The sequence below is a fragment of the Myotis yumanensis genome, unplaced genomic scaffold, assembly GCF_028538775.1.
Source record: "Myotis yumanensis isolate MYYU_CA2020_CCGP unplaced genomic scaffold, mMyoYum1.0.hap1 SCAF_1, whole genome shotgun sequence".
NCBI classification, from domain to species: domain Eukaryota; kingdom Metazoa; phylum Chordata; class Mammalia; order Chiroptera; family Vespertilionidae; genus Myotis; species Myotis yumanensis.
The window spans coordinates 57,182,444-57,204,123 of NW_027223752.1; the positions used below are offsets into that span (position 1 = coordinate 57,182,444).

The window sequence follows — 21,680 nt, forward strand, 5'->3', positions numbered from 1 at the left end:
CCCCAAACATGGGGCACACCATCCATCTGATTCTGACCACAGCCCTGTGAGGAAGCCCGTCTCATAGGGGAGGACACTGAAGCTCAGAGAGGCGAAACGGCTGGTCCAAAATGTCACAGCTAGCACCTGGCAGAATCGGGGCTTCTGAGAGTCCAACGGCAAACCCTGTGCTCCTTCCACAGCACCAGGGGCACCATGCCACTGCCACTGGTAGGCAGCCAGCAGGGCCCCAGCCGGCTGAAGGACTGACCCTGTGCCCTAGCTCGTGTGCATCACTATCACGGTTTGGACCTCAGTGTATCCAGCTGTGTGAAGGAGGGGACTGAGTCAGATTTACATGATGATGCTGGCCTAGAAGGAAGGCATAATTACTTGGCACGAAGGAGAACTCAAGAAGAACTAGTCTACATCACTTCCTATGGATTGTGTCCCTTGGAGGATGGTGTGTAAATGTGATGTGGATCAAATGGAACAGGAAAGGAAGCCCCCCGGCGCCATGTGTTTCCCCTGGATATCGCATTAGGCTCTGCCCTGGAACAGCTTGGTTGGCTTCCTCCCCAGGGAGCTCTGGGAGCAGCTGGCTCTCGGCTGCACCGGAGACATGGGATCTGGGCTGGAAACCCAAGGCCATCACTTCTGTGCTGACCACTCATCCCAACTGAGACTCAATATATTCATCTGTAAAATGGGGTCCAATACGAATACTCTCTTCCCAGGGTTGTGAGCAGTGAGACAATGCATGGGATGGGCGTGGCACGCTGCCTGGCATGAGAAGTGTCCCCTAAGTGACCTGTCACTTTTATTGCTAACATTAGTTCCATGTTTACCCTGTGCCAGGCCCTGTGCTGATCACTTTGTATAAACTAACTCACTCAATCCTTTTAAGAATTTTTATTTTATTGATTTCCAGAGAGAGAGGAAGGGAGAGGAAGATGGGAGTGACTGGCCCTGTACAGCTTGTATAGGTGGGGATGGTCAGGACGCTTGATCTTAGTGAAAGCAGCTTGGTACATTGAAATGAGCAAGGCGTTGGGGTCAGGGGACCTGGCTGGCTGGAGCCCCGCCTTTGTCCCTTACCCACTGTGACTTCGGCCAGGTCACTTCACCCTGGGGCTCATGGTCCTCTTGCTCAGTGTTTAGAGTATTGCAGGAGATGTAGGCAAAGCCCCTCACTGCGCCTGGCGTGCAGTAAGTACACAGGACATCTTAGTCAAACCCATAGCTGAACCAGCCGTGCCGCGAGGAAAATATTAGCTGGAACAGTTTCTTCTCCTCCTACCTCGGCTGCTGTCCCCTGGAGCTCGGTCTGTGGGTTGTCATTTTGTCTGCTTGCCTTTCATCCTCCTAAAGTCTCGATAATCGCTAATCGCACAGGAAGTGGGTGGGTAATGGGCTTCTCTGTTGTTCCACTGGCCTCCCAGTGAGTCTCACTGTTTTGCTTTCCTCACCACGGGGGCTTCTCACACCCTCTAATGACTGTTTTCCTTTCAGAAATGGCATATTTTTAGACAAAAGCATTTCCTGTAGCTCATCTCCAACGCTCTGCTTCCTCATCCGTGTCCTCACCTCTCTCTCTGGTCACATAAAACCCACCCAGCAGCCTGAGCCAAGCAATGCAGGAGCCATGTGCTCCCCGCTGCCTTCTCTGTTCTGAGCTGACACCCAGCGCCCAGGGGCCAGGCGGCGGGGAGATCCTTGGTGGAGGTTGGGCCTGAGGAGTTGGGACTTCGGTCCTTTCCCTCCCCGGCCATCCAGCTCCCCTCTGCCAATGCTGGAGGGCGGTGGTTTCAAAGTTGCCCCAAACACGCACCTTTCTTAGTTAAACCCAGATTGAGTGACCCCCCCCCCCCCCCCCCCCCCGTTCCTCTCTTATAACAACTGGACCCACTGGGTTTGAATCAAGGCTTCTCTGTGAGTGACTTAAATGCTCAAAGCCTCAGTTTATTTGTAAAAGGGGGATAATATTAGTAAACCTCACAGGGCCAGTGTAGAGGTTGTAGGAAATACAGTGTCAGTAAGATGCTTAGCACCATGCCTGGCACTCAGTTGCTCTTATTATTTCTCATTTCAATGATTATAATGATTTTATTATAATTGCATTTTAAATTTATGACATTTATAGTTTTGTAATTTCTTAATTATAATTATATATCTGCCTTACTCTCTACCCCCCCCCCCCACCCCCGCTCCGCCCTCAGACTAGGAGCCCCTCGAGGGGATGGGCCAAACCTTCTCCACATCTGAATACAAAGGGCAGAGTAAGTCCCCAATACATGTCTGAGGGGTGAGGAGTGTGGCCCAACACCGGCAGCACCCCTAAGAACTTAGTTACATTTGGCAAGTGTGGAACGCTCCCAGCCTGTGCAGGGACACTGTGCAAGGCACGGCCCCGCCTCCAGCAAGCTCTAGTGGAGAGATGGCAAGAGTCAGAATGAGAGTAGCCCAGTGGGTATTCAGAGGGAAAGGGCATGTGGCTGGGCTGGTGGAGGCAGCCTTACCAAGGAGGACACCTGTGGGGAGAGGGGGAGGGAAAGGAAAGAGAGTGAATGACCCTCAGGCACCTCCCCTATCTAAGTCTCTACACAAGAAGGATTGGATAGTTATGCTTTTCTGTTTGGTTTCATTCATTCATTCATTCATTCATTCGATTCACATATTTGCAGCACTGACTCTAGTCAGTGATGGCGAACCTATGACACGCGTGTCAAAGGTAACACGCAAACTCATTTTTTTGGTTGATTTTTCTTTGTTAAATGGCATTTAAATATATAAAATAAATATCAAAAATATAAGTCTTTGTTTTACTATGGTTGCAAATATCAAAAAATTTCTATATATGACACGGCACCAGAGTTAAGTTAGGGTTTTTCAAAATGCTGACACGCCGAGCTCAAAAAGTTCGCCATCACTGCTCTAGATGGTTCTTTTAGACCAGCAGTTCTCAACCTGTGGGTCTCGACCCCTTTGGGGGTCGAACCACCCTTTCACAGGGGTCGCCTAAGACCATTGGAAAACACATATATAATTACATATTGTTTTTGTGATTAATCACTGTGCTTTAATTACGTTCAATTTGTAACAATGAAAATACATCCTGCATATCAGATATTTACATTATGATTCATAACAGTAGCAAAATTACAGTTATGAAGTAGCAATGAAAATAATTTTATGGCTGGGGTCACCACAACATGAGGAACTGTATTAAAGGGTCGCGGCATTAGGAAGGTTGAGAACCACTGTTTTAGACGAATCTCCATTCACCATCAGCCCACTCCTAGATCACTGTGACGTGTGTGTGTGTGTGTGTGTGTGTGTGTGTGTGTGGCACTGACTGTCCCTCCTTCCCCCATGACCATGAGAGACATGGCTAATGGACCACAGCCTTCCTCTCCACGGAGCCTGGATTCATCTGGTAGTCCCCCTGCGCAGTCATCCCTGCAGAATGGGATTGTTACCTCAGCCGAAAGCCCCTTACCATCTTTGTCTTAGATTCTCAGATCACCTTGAGGCCTTCATAAACGTCAAAGGCTTGTAATTTCCCCCCAAATGCTACCATGCTTCAATTCTTTCCGCCTTTCTTTATGGAAGCCCATGTTTCACCCACAGCTTGAAAGATGAGAGTGGCGTTAGGTGTTAGGAAGATGAAAGGCGGGCAGACAAAAGGACAAGTCTTCACCTTAATCTACTCAGATTTGGAAGGTGTTTGCAAGGATCTTAAGTTCGGCTTTGGCTGACAGGGTTAGGTTGTTTCCTTCTGTGTTTTTGTTTTTTAAAAATTCTGCATTAGGCAAGTATTGCTTTAATATTAGAAAAATGCATTTTAAAAAAAGTTTATAAAAGTAGCTCAGACTTATCACTCTATGCCCCTTTGTACCTTTTGAACAATTGACCATGTGAACATACTATCTAATAAAAATTAATGAACAAAAGGCTGGTCTTTGTGTTTGTACATGTGAAATACCCTCTTTTATGAATAAATTTCCCATTTACAGAGTCTTTTAAAATTCAAAGAACACATTCCACAGAAATAATGGAAAGTCATCTAGGATTGGGCAGGATGTTCATCTGTGGATGATCAGTGAAACACACACACACCCCGAACAGCTTTAAAAAGAAGGAGTGTAGGTTGGGGTGAATTTACTCTGTAGCAAGTGACATGTAAACTGAAGCCCTCACTTGCAAGGCACCTTTGGTCCTTTCCTACCTAATGTGGTATTTATAATTTTATATTCTTTTTCTTAAAGTGAGTGTCCCCTGCCAGCCCACACCATATGGCGCTTCAGGCCCCTGAACCTGCTCTGCCCACCTCCAGAGGGAAGTTCTTCCCCGTGGTCTGCACAGCGCTCGCTGTCCACCAGCAGCCTGTGCTCCTGCGGGGTGTGCTGGGGGTGGAGCTCCTGCCTTTTTCTCCGTTAGTTTCTTGCTTCTTCCCCAGGAGCCTTCTTTGTTAGTAACTAGAATCCAAGGGCCATGTTTGTTCCAGAGGGCAGGATCACATTGATAGACAGTCCTGCAAAAGCTGGGTCTGCCTCAGCTCTGGGCTGTAAGCACCGTGGCCAGGCCACCTGGGGTGAGCGAGGCAGCCCCAAGCATCTCAGCCTCCTCACTGAGCCAGGTGGGCAAGAGGGGGTGAGAATATTAGTCACCCTCCGAGGGCCATTGTGAAGGTTGCAGGAAATACAGTGTCAGGAAAATGCTGACACTGGGGATGGAGCAGGAGGCCTCGTCGTGGCCTCGGGTCCAAGCCAGATGCTCCTGGTCACCGTGAGGGCGAGGAAGGCTGACACGCTTGTGTCTGCTTTGGTGACCAGGACTCTGTGTGGGTGTGACCCTGGTGGGCCAGAGCGTAAGCTCAGTATCCTTAATACTCTAACACGCTCATAAAACTATTTTCCCTTATGCCTTCTAAGTCAATAGAAGAAAAACAAGAACTACAGTCAGTCCATGTTTAATATTTATCATAGCTTGTCAGTATCTCTATTTTTAAATATTTTTATTGATTTCAGAGAGGAAGGGAGAGGGAGATAGAAACACCAATGATAAGAATCATTGGTTGGCTGCCTCCTTCACGCCTCCTACTGGGGATCAAGCCAGCACAACCCCGGCATTGCCCTCGACCAGAATCGAACCTGGGACCCTTCAGTCCGCAGGCCGGCCGATGCTCTATCCAGTGAGCCAAACCAGCTAGGGCTGTCACTATCTTTTTAGATCAAGCAGGACCAACCCAGGGTGTGGACAGAGGCAGCAATGCTGAGCTATATTAAGTAAATACTCCTTACGAATGCCAGCAGGTGTACAAATAAGTGGGCGGTAGAGGACTTGACCAGTTGGAGAATCACAGGAAGGAAAGAAACCAACTTATGGGAAGTGGGTTGTAAAGCATACAAACCTTAATAAGGCAAATATATTCCCAGCCTAGTAGAGTTCCATGGAGTCTATCAAGGACGGCTCTTAGTTTCCTGGTTTTTAACCCAGGTTATCTTTATAACAGAATGCTAACTGGTTTTGGGCGGGCCTCTGTGTTATTTTAAAACTTCCTTAGATGATTCTATGCTGGGAGCCAGTCCACCCTTGCTGCTTGACACAGTTGCTGCAGGGAAGAAACATCTGCACAGCTTATGTTTCAAGGGACCTGGCGTATATGTTTGCTCCCCTCTTAAGCGCTATGTGTCTAAACCAGGACCACCTCCCAGAGAAAGGTTGTTTGCCCAGGTTAGGGGTTAACAGAACTAAGGAAGAGAATAGATCAGTAAATCCCCCTAGTGTTACAGAAATACAATGTACTACTTATAAAGGACTTGGACTAAGACTGCTGGCAATAAATTTGGGACTTGTTGGGCCCACATCCCCAGGGGCCTGCCCACCAGGGAAAGCACCAAAGCCTATACCCCTGGAGACCCACGGGCACAGGGCAGTCCCAGGGAAGGCAAGCAGCGGGGCTGGGAGGACATAACCTTTGCTGGGTAGGATAATCTCCTTCAGTCACTTCCTTGTAGCTTATCAGTAGAGCAATAGAATAGTGACCTTGGAATAGCCCTTATAATGGAACTCAGAGATTAACCTAGACAAGATTAAAATCAACAGAACTAGATGGAGACAGGATTTTTGGCTAAGGTCAGATAAGAAACAAGGAATTGTAGAATGTGACCCAAAACATACCATGATGTAATTATAGAGGCATGCTTATAGGATCAAATAGTATAAATATAGATGTAACAGGACAATAAAGAGAGAACCTGACCATGCTGACCAACTGAACGCCGACAGCATCCACACCTTGGGGAACCCCTGGACCTGCTGGGGCTGGACCCCAGCATGTGGCGCCCAACGTGGATTCCCCTAGGTAAGCCCCCCCCCCCCCCCCCCCCCCGCCTCCCCGCACTCGGGACGGATAGGACTCCACCTTAGTTAGAGGGTGGATAGTCTTCGCTGACTCCATCTACACCTTTGGGAACCCCTGGAACAGGATTCCCCTAGGTAAGCCCCCCCCCCCCACACACATTGAGAACCCCCACACTCGGGATGGATAGGACTCCACCAGGGTGCTACAGATCCCCCTATAGAGGATAAGTAGGGTAAGAAGGTGGATAGTACAGAACTTAGATTGAGAAGATGTGCCATACTGAGTCCAAAGAAAGAAGACTCTGTATTGATCTTTAGAAATGAGAAGATGTGCCATACTGAGTCTAGAAGAAAAAAAGACTCCGTATTGATCTTTTAACACATATGCTTGCTAGCAGAGGAGTTAAGGTTACTCCCAGTCAGACAGAACGTTTTATACAAGAAGTATGTCCATGCTTTTCTGAGGAAGGAAAGGTAAATGTAAAGGCATGGGAGAAGGTAAGCCCAACGAGCCTTATCCTTAACCCCACTGCAGCCTTTCCACCCCGGGAAAGTGCAGGACTGGCAAGCTCTCCCTGGGGTGATAGATCAGGACTCAGGTAATAGCGGAAAGCGCCAATCCTACTCTTAAAATGGGAACAAGAGAGCATTTGGGGTTTTTCTTTTTAATTCCTGCTTTGGATTGAGTAAGTGGATTTTACTTAGTTTTAACACATCAAAGTTAGCTCTTGACACAAAAAGAAAAACTGACAATTCCATCAATATAAACCTTTTCTATAAAAAAAAGGGGGGAGAATAATGTTATATGTTAGATTTCTTGGAAATACAATGCAGAGGGTTGCCCAGCAGCCAAAAGGCATCAGGCCTCCTGTACAATAGCCTCTGCCGACTCAGCCTGGTAGGAGGATGCACAAACCAGACAAGAGTTTTACCAGATCTGGTGATGATGTGGGAGAGAGGTCGTGTTTTATATCTTTCCAGAAGGAGCAGCCTCTGCCTCCCTCCTGGGGATCGTCACCCCTGGGAAGCCGAGTTAGCACACCTGACCAGTGCCCGTCTGCCGCAGATGTGCAGCCCTGAGCTGGAACCACCTGTCCATTGGGAGGATCACATGTGCCACCTTTTTGTCTGTCTATATGTCCAGCTTTGCCCCACATCTCCTTTCCTTTTTCTTTTCTTTCTTTTTAAAATTTTTTATTTTTCTTTCTTTTTTTCTTTCTTTTAACATGACCTAGGTTTTTATTGGTATTTCACCTCAGAAACTTGAATCCACAGATATAAGCAGTATATAACCAGAAAGTTATAAGTAAACACAGATAATACATGCAAATTTCTGTTCACAAAGGTCACCTGTGCAGGTATATGGATTAGAAGCGTGCGTTTAGATTATGGCCAAACTGTTTTTAAATGCAGAAATGTAAAATTACATCTTGAAAATATGAAAAGATGGTCTACACACTTCAAAAATCAAATGTTGCTTATACCAGATGTATGACAGCTACAGGATTCAAGTGACAAGCAATAAGGTCTATAGAAATTAATACTGGTCAAAGAGAATGAGAATATTTTTACATTTCACTGAAAATACATTGACTAATAGAATACGAAATCTAGCAGAAACTTAGGGGGAAAAAATTACAAAATCTAATGCCAGTTACTTAATATTTCTTATTACCTAAACGACAGCATAACATTAAAAGAAAACTGCACCTATATTTTAATTGCTAACTTCAGTTAATGAAGTTACCAAAAAAATGAAATGCAATAAAAAAAAGCTTCAAACTCCAAATGAAAAGTCTGCAAGGCTCAGATTAAAAGGTGGAATGTTTCAGATGAAAAGTAATAAAAATACAACTGGTTTTGTTCTTTATTGAATAGAATCGAAAGTTTTGACATTTCTTTGAAGCTTAGAACTACTAAATTTCATTTATTTGAATAGTTCTACGTATCATTTTTTTTTATTGGTGCAAGTTGTCTCAAGTAGCTTATAGTCAGTCTCTACAAAGTACTTGTCTGTTACCATTCTGATAAAACAAAAATTCTTCATTAATTTAACCGTATGTGTGTTTTTGCTATAAGACTTAACACAAGAACAGGCATCTATTATTTTTCCACTAAAACAAAAGAGTACAATAGTTTTCTTCTAACTATCAGTATTATATTTTAAAAAGGTTAACATTAAAAACAAAGAACTATTATTTTTCTTGAAATCGTTAAGCTTCTTGCACATCTTAAGCTTCTTTCTTCTGCCTGTGTTCTTCTGCCAATTTATTCAGAAATTTCTTTAATTTCTGATAATGAGGAAAGCTGCTGCAATGAGTATTCTTTGCAACTTCTTCATTTGTATAAAAGAGTGAACACAGCTTACAGTAAAATCCTGTTTTAGGTATCACATAGTCTATACCAACAGGAACATTGGGTTGATAGGGTCCAATTCTATACTCATCTGGGATTGTATAGTCCTCCTTGTTTTCATCACTTTGGCCATCTGCATTCTCACTTGTATCTTTGTTGGGATCATCAGCATTCTCAGCAGATTCATCACCTGGTTCCGTATTTTCCTCATTTTTAATCCCATTTTCCAACGCTGCATCATTTTCTTGATCAAGTTCCTCGATCTTGTCCACCTTAATTTCAACCAAACCATCATCATTTTTGTCACCAGATTTAAATGCCATGCCCGATTTATGAAGTTTCTGAAGTTCCGAATCTTCCTCATTACCAACCTCATCTAGAGTGGCAAAACCTTCCATATTCCCTGGGAAACGATGCTTTTTAAGCTTCTTCTTTGCAGCTGAAGCACTCGCATTTCCATCTTTTTTCACAGCTTTGTCTGAAGGTTCCTTTTTCCCATCAGAAGTCACATCACCTAAATTAGCAAGATCTGTCTCATCTCCCACTGAACTGCCACTTTCTAGCAGTGCTGCTGCTTCTTCATTTACCAGTAGCGCATCTTCAGATTCTAGAAGCACGCTGGGTTCTTGTTCTGCCTGGTCATCTTTTGTATCTTTTTCACCATCTTCACCTGACTTTTCTTCTAGTTCTTGACCTTCAGTTGTACCTTCAGTCTTCTGGGAACCATCAGTTTTGGATTTCTTATTGCTTGGAGATTCTTTGCCATCTGGAGAATAAGATCTTTTTGGGGATTTATCCTTTTTCAGCAAGTCATTGCCTCTGTTAGGAATCCTTAGTACCAATTTTTTGTATTTTTCGGACAGGTCAACTTTCACACATCACCCCTCAAACCAAAGGGCCTTTTCCAAACAGTGGTCAACCATTGCCATAGCATCTTCTCTGGTCTCCATCTCAATAAAGGCCTGACTTTTCATCCTCATCAGTATATAATTCTTTATTTTCCCATAAGGCTCAGCAAGCTTAAGGACAGCACTGTCAGAATAGCCAGAATGAGGCAAGTTGCTGAGATGTATCACACGTCCAAGCTCCTGCTTCTGATCAAATTTCTGGTCTGGTTTCCCTTCTGGTTTCTTTATTCTTTTATACTTCTGGAATAAATGGACTCTAACTGGCTTGCCAAATACTAATGCTGGTGTGGTTGTGTAATAATCCACTGCAGCCTGAGCATCTTCTGTGGTTGCCATTTCAATAAATGTCTCATTAATTTTCTTTAAAATCAGATGATTTGAAATGACTCCAAATGGTTCCACCAGCTGTAATAATTGATATCTCAAGTTTTTCCCTCTCTGGAAATCCATGATGTGAATAACTCGGCTAGTTTCCACTCTGCCTTTTTGCATGTGTCTTGGTCCTTGCAGGTTCCCATTTCCAGCACCCAGATTTCCTCTTGGTCCAACTGCTGGCCCCCCAAGATGAAACGAGGGAGGCGGAGGCCCCAAAATTCCTGGTGCTGGGTTTGTAGATTGTTGCAACATGAAGGGATCACCCATTTTGTGTCCTGTATCATTGTGAGGGTTCCATTCTGGGTAGATTTCAAGCAGCAGCTGGCATCGACGACTATGACTTGCTCCATTGATATGTTGACTCCACTCCTTATTAGAATAAACTGGCAAATCACATATAGAGCACAGATGGGGATAACCCTTCGGTGAGAGTCCATGGAAGTCTTCAATATTGCTACTTGGAGGAGCGCCCTTCTTTTTCTCAAAGAGAGATCTCTCTTGTAAGGGGCCAGGACCATGTCCCATTCTCTCATACTCACTGTCAAATTTATGATACTTATGGGAGGTCTTACCAAAAAAAGAATCATTCCTACACCTTTCTCCATCTCTTAATCTGTCATCTTCATAATCCAGTCTGTCATAATAACCAGATTCTTGAGAACGACTTCCACGGTCATAATCAAGCACTGGGTTGTGACTAGGCCCACAATCATCAAAACGATCTCTTCTAAAGTGCTTTTTTTCTTCCCAATCACCCCTAGGTACTCTGTATGGTGGCTCCTGTGTAGCAGATCTGCCATCTCTACCATAACTCAACGTAGGGCCTTCTTCAGTTCTCCTCCTTTTAAGGGGTAGAAGGATTTGGGGAAAATTCTCAGGAGTTATCTTGTCCTCTGGATAACGACTCAGTTCATCTAAGTCTCTAGCAGGCAGACCAAAGCGGGCCAAAATGTTACTGGCCTGGTCTGCATCTCCACGGTGTTGAGAAGACAAAAGGAGAGGACCTCTACTTCCAATGCTAAATATAGACTGCAAATTATGGGAAGAAGTACTAGCAGAAGACAGTGCACTATGAGCTCCTTGTTGATTCAATGAAGAACTCATTCCAAGATTCATTAAACTAGCAAGGCGTGCAGTACCCTGGTTCATCCTTCCAAGAGATGCTGGCATACTTAAAGACTGGGTAGCAGCAGCAAGAAGGCCTATTCCTGCTGCAGACAGGTCACGCCCATGACCCTGCATGTTGCTACTGAGAGATGACTGCTGGAATGACTTGGACATTGTAGAACTATCTCTTGGCTAGTTTATAGATTAAAAAAAATTTTTTTTTAAAAGGTAGCCAAAAAGAAAGCTCAAACTAGAAAACTAAATTAACTGTGCTTCAAAAAATGGTAACGCCAAGAAAAAGGATCAATAAGGACTGTAGAGGCTTCTTCAAGCTGAGAACCAGTAGACAACTCTTAAGGAAAGAGAGAGGGAAAAGAAGAGGTACCTCTCTCCTAGCGAGCAGGACACGGAGGTTCCCACAATCCTCCACAGCAGGTCCAGGGGTCCCCAAAGGTGTGGATGGAAAGGCAAAGAAGGAATAACATGGAGACAGCGTTCAGTTGATCAGCAGCCTAGCCAGGATCTGTATCCAAGTTCTGTCTTTTATTGTCTTGTTACATCTGTATTTATACCAGTTGATTTTAATCCTGTCAATTTCTATTCCAAAGGTTAGGGCGTTTCTTATCTCCATTCTAGGGAGTAAAGATTATGTAGCTTAAGGGTGATTGTTCATATTTAAAGTGATTAACTACCCATCTGGCATTTAGTTAAGGGGTTTTATTCCCTCCCTAACTTCAGGGGAAAATCCCTACCTGGGGAAACAACCTTTCTCAGAGAGGTGACATTGGTTAAAACACATAGTGCCAAGAAGGGGAGCAAACATATTTTTTATTTTATTTATTTTATTTATTTTATATATTTTTTTCCCTAACCCTAACCCTAATGGGGAGCAAACATATTAAGAACAGTATGCCATATATGCCAAGTCCCTTGAAACATATGCTGTGCAGATGTTTCTTCCCTGCAGTGACTGTGTCAAGCAGCAAGGATGGACTGGCTTCTGGCAATTCTAATGTACATCAAGGGGCAAGAACCACTCCACAATCCAATAGTCTCAGTAGGTATTCATCTCAAATCCCAGGTGAGGATAATGTCACAGGGCTGGAAGGGTTAACTTTTATAAAAAAGTTATAAAATGTTTGTCAAATGCATTTTTCTATCATTATAGAAAGTCCCTGGTGAGGATAATGTCACAGGGCTGGGATGTTGGGGCTCACAGCTGGATCTGTGGACTGCCCATCTCAGGAATGAGATCAAGAGAGAAATAATCACTCCATGGAGCTGTGGTTCTTTTTTTTTTTTTTTTTTTTAATATATTTTATTGATTTTTTTACAGAGAAGAAGGGAGAGGGATAGAGAGTTAGAAACATCGATGAGAGAGATCGACCAGCTGCCTCCTGCACGCCCCCCAGTGGGGATGTGCCTGCAACCAAGGTACATGCCCTTGACTGGAATCGAACCCAGGACCCTTGAGTCTGCAGGCCAACACTCTATCCACTGAGCCAAACCGGTTCGGCGAGCTGTGGTTCATAAACCGGAGCACACATCTAAGTACCTGGAGGGTTTGCTAAAACCTAGATTGCTGGGCCCCCTCTTCAGAGGCTCTGATTCATTAGGTCTGGGAGCCCCAAGCTGACATGTCTGACAAAGGCCCAGGTGATGCTAATGTGGGCCCGGGGTGCACACTTGGGAAACCACTGTCATAGGAGACTCAGGTCTTGGCTCTGAGAAGTATTGTTGGAAAAGTGGAAAGAGTGCAAGTCTAGGAGGCAGAGAACCTGGGTTCAGGTCCTGGCTCTGCCGTGGCTCATGCATGTGCTGGGTGGCATTGGGTGAGCCATGTGACCTCTCTGAGCCCAGTGTCTTCATCTGTAACCTGAGATAAAATGAGCTGCTCTGTCTATCATTGGATACTTATCCGATATCAAACATTTTCCATGCATTATTTCGGTTAATTTTCTCCACATTCCTATGAAGTAGGCCCTATTATTAGGCCCTATTATTCTTATTTCACAGGCGCAAGGACTGAAGTTCAGGAAGCTTAGAACTTGGTCAAGAGCATTGTGTCAGAGCTGGTTCCGGCTAACCCCAGAGCACAAGATCGCCCCTGCTGAGCTGTCAGCCCCAGCCCTCCAGGGAAACCCTGTGAACGCTGAGACTGGCCCGAACACCCGTCAGCTGTGGTTTTTCTAAGTGGTGAGCAGGGTTTGATGTATCAAATCACTTTACCACTAGAGCAAACCCCAATTAATTCCAGCCTGGGCAGATAGGGAGGGTTCTAAGAGAAAACACAACACAACACATCAATCACTCAGTTACTCCGAGAAAAGGCCACTCTTGATAAGACGGACACATTAATTAGGAGGAAAAAGGAGCAGAGCAAACAGCCAGCAGGAGACCAGAGGGCTCTTTAACAGCCCGAGAAAGCCCAGGAATCTTCCTCCCATAAAGCCTGGCTGCAGATCACAAACGCTGCCGCTGATTCATTAAAGTCAAAGCAGCCATCGTGGGGAAGGGACAGCTTTGAAGCAAGAAAAGAAAGTGCTCACAAGCGGGGGTCAGGAAAAGCTACCAAGTGGGACCCGAGATGTGCAAATCAGAAACTGTGAGCTCAGGAGTGACTCGGGGGAGCTCACAGAGATGGGGCCCATGATCAAAGGCTCTGCACTCCAAACCAGGAAGCCCTCAAAAATGAGTACCTTTTGGTCACTGAGGACTAGATCCCCTGTTCAGGTGTGGGTGGGACAGGCGGTCGCTGAAGGCCATTTCAGCTCTTGCTTTCAATGACCCTCTGTAAGTTGGGCCCTCCTGCTTCCTTGGTCTGCCAGATTTCTTTTCCAGGTAAGCAAGCATTTGGGTAGGAACACAATGGATAGTAATAAAAAATGTAACTCTCAGAAAGAATTTGATGAAATTTCATGCCAAAGTTTATCAGGAAGAAAAGTTGTTACAACTATTATACATGGGCAGGAATGTTGTGTAACAAATTACTTTATTTAAAAAATGGGATTGTTGTCAGGAGTCAGATAAGGCAATGGATGTCTGAAAAGTGCTTTGAAAACCGGAATTGTTAGTCATTAGAATAAAAGCATGCACAAAAATGGGAAGAATTTTGTAAGTGAAGAGATGTGAAAAGTGACTTAGTAATTGCAATAACTATCACATAACAGTGTTGAAAAGAGAAGGAAAAAATCCATATGAATTCTAAGACGTAAAATACTCAGTTGATAGTGATGATGGAAAAGGGCCACGTGAATGGGTAGAAAAATAGAAGATGACCTTCAATGTGGACAAGGTCATGATGTGTTTAGCGGCAAGTAACCCAAATAACACCAAGTGGTTGGCTCTAACCTAATGGGTATAAACCATAGGGGAAGTTTGGTTTTTGCAGCCCATTTCTCATCTGTGATGCTAGTTTGGTCAAGATAGCTAACAAAGTATTTAAAATTACTCTAGATCCTTAGTACTTAAAAGAACCATGGAGATAATTTAGTCTATTGAGCACTTTAATTTTATAGGTGAGAAAACTAAGGCCCAGAGAGCTAAGAAGCGTGTCAAGGTCCTATACCTAAGGAGGGAATGCACTGTACACAGGATGGGAGACATTAGTCTACCTTTCATGAAACCAAGGTATCTGAGAAAGGCCGCCTTAAAGAGCGTGGGGGAGGATTTCTAGAACCTTTTTAAGCTGACGAGGTGGAAGGTTAACCAAATGCTCCTTCAGAATGACCCATTGCATTGTTGTAAAAGACAAATCACTGAGATGGCTAGATGCCTCATGACTAGTAAGATTTCCCAAATAACCGTTTTCAGGTGATTCCTAATAAATAACACACGCAGAGCTTCACAGTAAAATCACAAGTGAGTTTGGAACAGGCATGATGATGACAACCCAGTCATCTGTTGGTTTGGGGAGCAAGTCTTCCTATTTTAGAACTGGCATTTAATCGTCAGGAGGCGGGCTCGATAGAACGTCAGAAGATGCTTAGACATCCACCAGGAGTTCTAAGTCCTCTGCCCTTGTGTCAATTAGAGGTGACAGACATCATGGGCTATGATTCTCTGGTTTCCTGTGTACCTATACCTAGTGTGACCACACACGCAGAGAGTAGGGGAGATGATGGGTATATAGAGCGTTGTTGGCGATGACAGCACTCTCTGCTCCTAATCCCGATTCCTGGACCGCTGGACTTGTCTGAGTCCTCTTGTTTTAGCTGATTTCCTAGGCGCATGGACTCCTGACCCACGCTCTGAGCCCTCTCCCTCCAGCTCTCTGTATCCTCTTTGAACTCCAGCCATTAGAGGTCTGATCTGCGATCCTACGGTTCTCACACCTCACCTCCACTCTTGGTTGAACACTCGGTCTTGGTCTCTTCTGTCCGGCCAGCCCTGCATGTCAGTAATATCATATAATCTTTACTTAATCTACCACTTTAATCTCCCAGTTAAAACCTTTCTCCTTGTTCATGTGGAATTTCATGTTTTGTTTTTCTAAGTCTAAAATCTTCATTATGGAAGAGGACAGTCTGTGTCAGAAGCCAGGGCTAAAAACTGTCGACTTTTATCAGTACAAACTGTAAATAAATAGAATCAATCAACAAACACATCCTGCTCCAAAGGTCAAAGGGCTGAGGTTAGGGAGGCAGTAGAGTGGGGAAAACGACCTCTTCTGATTCGGAGGACGGGAGTGACACGGGCAAATGTAAGGTCTAGGAGATAGTCCTCTTCCTCCCTTGGTCCCGGCTGGATAAGATATAGACATTCTAAATGCCCAGAGAAGGGACAGGCCCATGGTAATAGCGTGATTCTTTGCTCTGGTGGAAACCAATAATAGTAATATTCTTTTATTTGGACTTTAAAGGTAAAGTAGAAGAAGGACCTCACCTGTTTTGATGTCTGGTAAAGTCACTGAAAATTCTAGAAAAACAAGAAGCCCAGAGGGACTGACCCCAAAAAGGTTAAAGGTGAGTTAGAGAAATTGCGTTCTACTAAAATTTGAGAGGACTCAAGGACCGGCCCGGTGAATAGCAATAAAGAACAGTGTTTTGGATGCTTAATGTTCATTTGTTTTTAAACCTTGTTCTAAACAAGATGCTTGAACTGTTCTAGTCAAGTACCACTGTGTGCTCTTGTAGGGGAGCCCCGTGGAGCTCTGGTTGGGTGGGAAGCAGGCTAGTGTTTGGCTTGGCTCACCCTGTGGATGGAGGTCATTCAGTCCCTCGTGTGGCACCACCCACACACAGAACTTACATTACCGGCATGACCAGCCTAGGAAACCTGTGTCATAGCCGAGGCCCACGCATGGAAAGACGGAAAGGGACATGTATGTGGGGGATGAAAACTCAAGTAGGCCCGGCTGGTGTGGCTCATAAAGGACAAAGGGCTGAGGTTAGGGAGGTTTTAACTGGAGGATGTTGAATGTTGACCTATGGACCAGGAGGTCAGGGTTCAATTCTGGTCAGGGATGTGCAGGAGGCAGTTGATCAAAAATTCCCTCTCATCGTTGATGTTTCTATCCCTCTCTCCTTCTCCCATCCTCTCTGAAATCAATAAAAAATATGTTTAAAAAAGAGAACCCAAGTAGGTGGCAAGTGATTGTTCCTTTCATCATGATCTATTTTAGTGCTGTTGGCAATTCTTTCCCCAAAATGAAAGCTTCAGATTTCAAATGGGGTTATACGCCTTTCATCTGTGTTTTCTCTACTGCCTTATTTTCTAATCCATTACTTTCATCTTTGAAACTTGTCATTGTGACTCTGGTATCAATGTAACTATCACTCAAAAAGCTTTCCACTCTTTGGGTCAGAAGTGTTTACTATCAGGCAATTTAAATGATTTTATTTGTATTGACTTCATATTTGAGAGTCATGCAAGATGTACTGTGAAATCAAATGTTCAGAGACAATCAGTACCTTTATTTGATTTCCCCCGCTCCCCAGGTGAGCATAGCACTGAGGGTTCCCAGGGGAGTGATGGGAAACTGGAAAAGCTGGTAAGAACCCAGAGCTGGGTTCCTGAGGGAGAGGAGGAGAAGGGCTGGAGAGAGGGGGTGGGGACAACATGAGCACAGGCCCAATCTCAAGGGAGAGCAGAGACCTGATGGGTTTTTCTCTCATTTTCCTGGTGAGAGGAGGTCAGTGACTGATCCAGGGAGAAAAGGTAAAGGACTTTGGGATGGAGGACAGTCCCTGGGACAGTGTGTGTGTGTGTGTGTGTGTGTGTGTGTGTGTGTGTGTAATTGTAATAAGCAAAGAAGTAAGGCATGTTGGATGGGGGAGGGGGTGTGTTTCTGGGCCAGCCCACATGCTTTCACTGAGTTAGTATCTATCAGCTTTCCATATTTTTCTGTCCCCTCTCTCACACCAGCACAGACTGGCACTGGGCCTCACCAGACATATTAAAAAATTAGATCGTTGCTACAGTCCCCCCACCTAATACCCAGACTTGTTTGTTTTGGTGGTGAGAGGTGCCACCCTCAGGCACTTGGCACTTCCATTCTCTCCTTCCCTTGGTCTCCCGTCCCTTGTCTGAGACGACCCGGTGGGAGCACCTGCTCAGGGCCCAGGAAGAGCCACTGCCCGGGAGTCTTCCCTCTGCTCTTTGTCTCCGTGGTTAAAACGGGCAGCGGGGGGACCAGTGCTTTGGCGCTGTCCTGACAGTCTGCCGTGGGGTGAGGATCTGGCTTATCTCCCTCTCTCCAAACTGTCTGCTCCAGTGCAGTGAGAGCACAGAGCTTTCTGTGACCCCCAAGTCCATTGACATCCTTGTTTGTACTTCAGGGCCCACTCCACCTGGGATCACAGCTCTCTCCACCAGCAGGCAGGGCAGGTACTAGAGTGTTCAGAGGGGCTGAGCCCCTTCACTCTTCACTCTGAGTGAGTGGCTGTTGGGCCCCTGGAGTAAATGACACATGATCCCCTCCCACCCCTGTCCACAGAAGTCAAGGACAAAGCAGCCAGGGAGGGAGGCCCCTTGCCAGTGTGTTCGTCTATCCCTGGTACCTGGCCCCGGCTTTCACTCTGTATAACAGCTGGAGGTCCCCATTGCTGTCCTAGCAGGGTCCCTATTGGGAGGAAGAATCCAACTTCTTGGATTCTCCTACCAGGACTTTGAAAGTAAGTATGAGGCTGCAGCATTCTGGGGTCCACCTAGGAATATAGGAACGATTCGATAATTTGCGTAAATGCTAAGTACCAAGAATAACCCCCCTACCTGTCTCAGCAGGCAGGGCCCCGCGGAGGAGCAGAGCTGGGCTGGGCCTCGGAGGGTTCCCCAGGCCTGCTCCCTCTGTCCCGGCCTGCAGAGGCCCGCCTGGGAGGGAGGATGCTCCTGAGCAGCCTCTGAGCCAGGGCTGGGCCCCTCCCACAGGAGGAGGAGGCCAGGAGCTGCCATGTAGGTGAGAAAACCAAATTGGCAATTACGCTGCTCCACGGAGCCTCACTTCTAAGGTGCTGCCTTCTTCGCAGCTAGCCTGTTCCTGCCTGGTCCGAGTTCACTCCTCTCGTGCTTAGAATTAATGTGTCTCAGTGGGAACAGAGCGGGGGAGGGACAGTTCTTTCTTTGGCTTTGATCTGGGGGTCCAGTCAGGGAAGAAGTGTGTGCATGTGTGTATGAGTGTGTGTGTGTGTGTGTGTGTGTATGTGTATGTGTGTGTGTGTGTGAGTCTAAGCCAGGGGTCCTCAAACTTTTTAAAGAGGGGGCCAGTTCACTGTCCCTCAGACCATTGGAGGGCCGGACTATAGTTTAAAAAAAAACTATGAACAAATTCCTATGCACACTGCACATATCTTATTTTGAAGTAAAAAAACAAAACGGGAACAAATACAATATTTGTATTTGCATGTGGCCCACGGGCCGTAGTTTGAGGACCCCTGATCTATTTTATTCCTCCTGTATTAGTGTGTGTGTGTGTGTGTGTGTGTGTGTGTGTGAGTGTCTAAGCCAATGGGATGGATTACAGACAGGGCAGAAAGTGGAACACTGGTACCAGCTATTAAAGGACACAGAAAGCCTGTATGATAAGCACTACACACGATCCTGTTTAGTGGGATGGGGTGGGAGCCAGAAGGACTCTTCTAGCCTGGACCCGGATTCATTCATCCATCCTATCCATCAATCATACAGCACCCACTATATGCCAGGCACTGTGCCTTTGTCCAGCCTCTTTTGCCTTCAAAGGTAGAAATATAAAAACAGACAAAAATATATCATCCATGCAGTGTGATACATCCAAGAAACTGGTAAAGAGATGATAGGAGCAAAGAGAAGGGTGGGCCCCAGTCTGGGGGCAGAGGGATGACATTTGGCTGCGGCTTGGATGAGGTGAGGACACCAGGAAAGTGGGATTGGGGACAGGTGAGCATGACACATTCCAGGACCCCCCAGGAGCAGGCCTAGATGGTGGGAAACAGTGGCAGGTAGGTGTGGAGGGTTGGACAGAGAGGGCATGACAGTTTGAAGGAGGAGCTGGAATCTGGAGTTGGAGGGGACTTTGGACCAGGGAGAGGTGGAGGCACCCTAAGAAGGTCAGTGTGAATGGAAGGCGCTGAGACTGCCTGAGTTCAAATCCCGACTCCGCCACCTCCCAGCTCTGAGCAGGCACAAGTTCCTTTGCTACTCTAAGCTCCAGTCTCCTCCCCATTGGGATTGATGACTGTTCAGCGGCGGCCGTTATGCCGACTGGTCGCTGAGCACTTGGTGGGGTAACTGGCAGAGCCCTCAGTAAGTGTTCGCTTTCATTGCTGTTATTATTCCAGTCCTGCTCCGAATGCTTTGAGTTTCCACTTTGAAGGGTTCCTTGTGTCTTGCTTTGACCTCTCCGTGGCCACAGAGACCACCTCACCCTCTGCACCTGAGCTCTATGCTCTCCACCTCACACCTGGAGTTGTGCACATCTGGGAAGCTGGCCTTGCTGGCTGGCTTTCTTCCCTGCAACCCATCTGTGGACCGGCCCCAAACAGAGCCCCCTCAGCATCACGTTCCAGTTATGTCTTTGCTCAAAAGCCTGGACGCTTCCTGTTTCTGAGAAGCACCAATCTGGCCTGTTGTCCGGTTACAGAAGAGGAAACTGAGGGCCAAAGAGGCAAACCAGGCAGGCCACACTCCGAGGCCATGTAGCACAGGGTCTCGGGTCTCCTGGCTCCTGCTGCTGACCCCTTCCCTCCAGGAGGCTGCCTGTTTCCCCAGCTCCCCGTTCTGGTGCTCTGTTATTTCCTGGCTCCAAGCTTCTCCAAACGCTCCCTGGGTGGCGGTGGCAGGGTGGAAGTGGACCTGCAGGGCTGTGCAGCCAGCCACTTGGTGTCTTCCCCCCAGCACTGCCCCCTTACTGGCTGAGTGACCTTGAACAAGAAAAGTAAGTGTCCTGAGTTTCCCAGTCACTGAGATGCTGTAAGAGCTCCTGCAGGGTGGCAGTGAGGGTGGCACATGGGACCGTAACCTAAGTGGAGGGGGTGGTAGGGCGTCTGGCGCCCGGGACAGGGCTCAGGAATGTTGATGCCTCTCCTCTCTGGTCAGGTGGTCCCAAGAGCCCACCATGACTGTTTGCCACGCTGTCTCCCATCCGGCCCTTCCCTTTTCCATTTTCTCCCCCATCCCAGGCACCCCCTCAGCTCAGCATCCTCCTTCCCCACGAGCTGTTCTCTCCCTCCCATGTTCCCCAAAGCCCCTAGCTCACTGCCTCACAGAGAGTTAGAACTCCAGGGAAGGGCCAAAAGCTTATATCAGAACTATGTCTTGAACGTCCTTAAGGACAGAAGCAGGCAGACTGTTCTTGGGCCAAGGCTCCAGGAGCTGGGGGTTTGGGGAATTTTGGAGGAGGCTTGAGTGGTGCTCATTAGGAGCGTCAAGGACTTCCAGAGCGGATCCCATGGTGCCGTCCTGACATTCACCATCGGGCTTGGAAGCAGAGAGGCCAGAAACGCCTCACAGGAGAGCCCTCAGCATGACCCCCAAGGGGGATTCTCCCTTCTTAGGAAAAGGAGAGTCTGTTCTTGTTGGGTGTGAGCCAGCCGCTCCCACATCTGGCTACTGTTCTGATTTCAGAGGAACCGGCCCCCCCCCCCCCCTCCCCCCGCCGGGGCCACCCTGGGCCCTCAGGCCAAGGAGGAAGCCACGCAAGCGCCCAGGCCTGTGAGGCTGTAAGCTAACTCTGTCCCTCCCCAAAGGGTAAATGGAGCCGGAAACTGTTCCCGTTCAACGTCCTGGGAAGGGGGTGTGGGTTCTTCGGTTCCTTCCTGTGACAGCTGCAGGCGGCGCACGGAGCCCAGGCTGGCTTTCTGCCTTACTGCCGGCCAAGCCCAATTCGGGGAAAAGTTTGTTTTCTCATAAATGTAAAAATCTACTTTTGTGGTTCAAGGGAATACGAAACACCTGTTTGCTGGTGGACTCCCATCTTGCATATTTTTTCCGTTTTTAGGCGTGCGTAGGGCTTCCTGCAGAAACTGCTGCTTTCCTGAAAACCCGGGCCAAGTCGGGACTCACCTTGTCGTTTAGATCAGATTTGATTTGTGTGTGCGGGAGTGTATTGTTACCTCTCTAAAAGGGGCCTCCAAATGGGAAAACAAACAAACAAGGAAGCCGTTCTCCCAAAGC

General features: G+C 46.6%; 2 protein-coding genes across 2 annotated transcripts in view; both read right to left on the reverse strand.

The window, feature by feature from the left end:
* The window catches only part of LIPC (lipase C, hepatic type), a 156,108-nt gene that overhangs the window by 84,173 nt on the left and 50,255 nt on the right, over window positions 1–21,680 (reverse strand). The window lies entirely within an intron of this gene.
* LOC139014932 (matrin-3-like) lies at window positions 8,582–11,264 on the reverse strand. The gene is given in 2 exon segments (XM_070421878.1): window positions 8,582–8,627; window positions 8,750–11,264. Coding segments are annotated over 2 exon segments (2,529 nt in total). The 3' UTR covers window positions 8,582–8,613.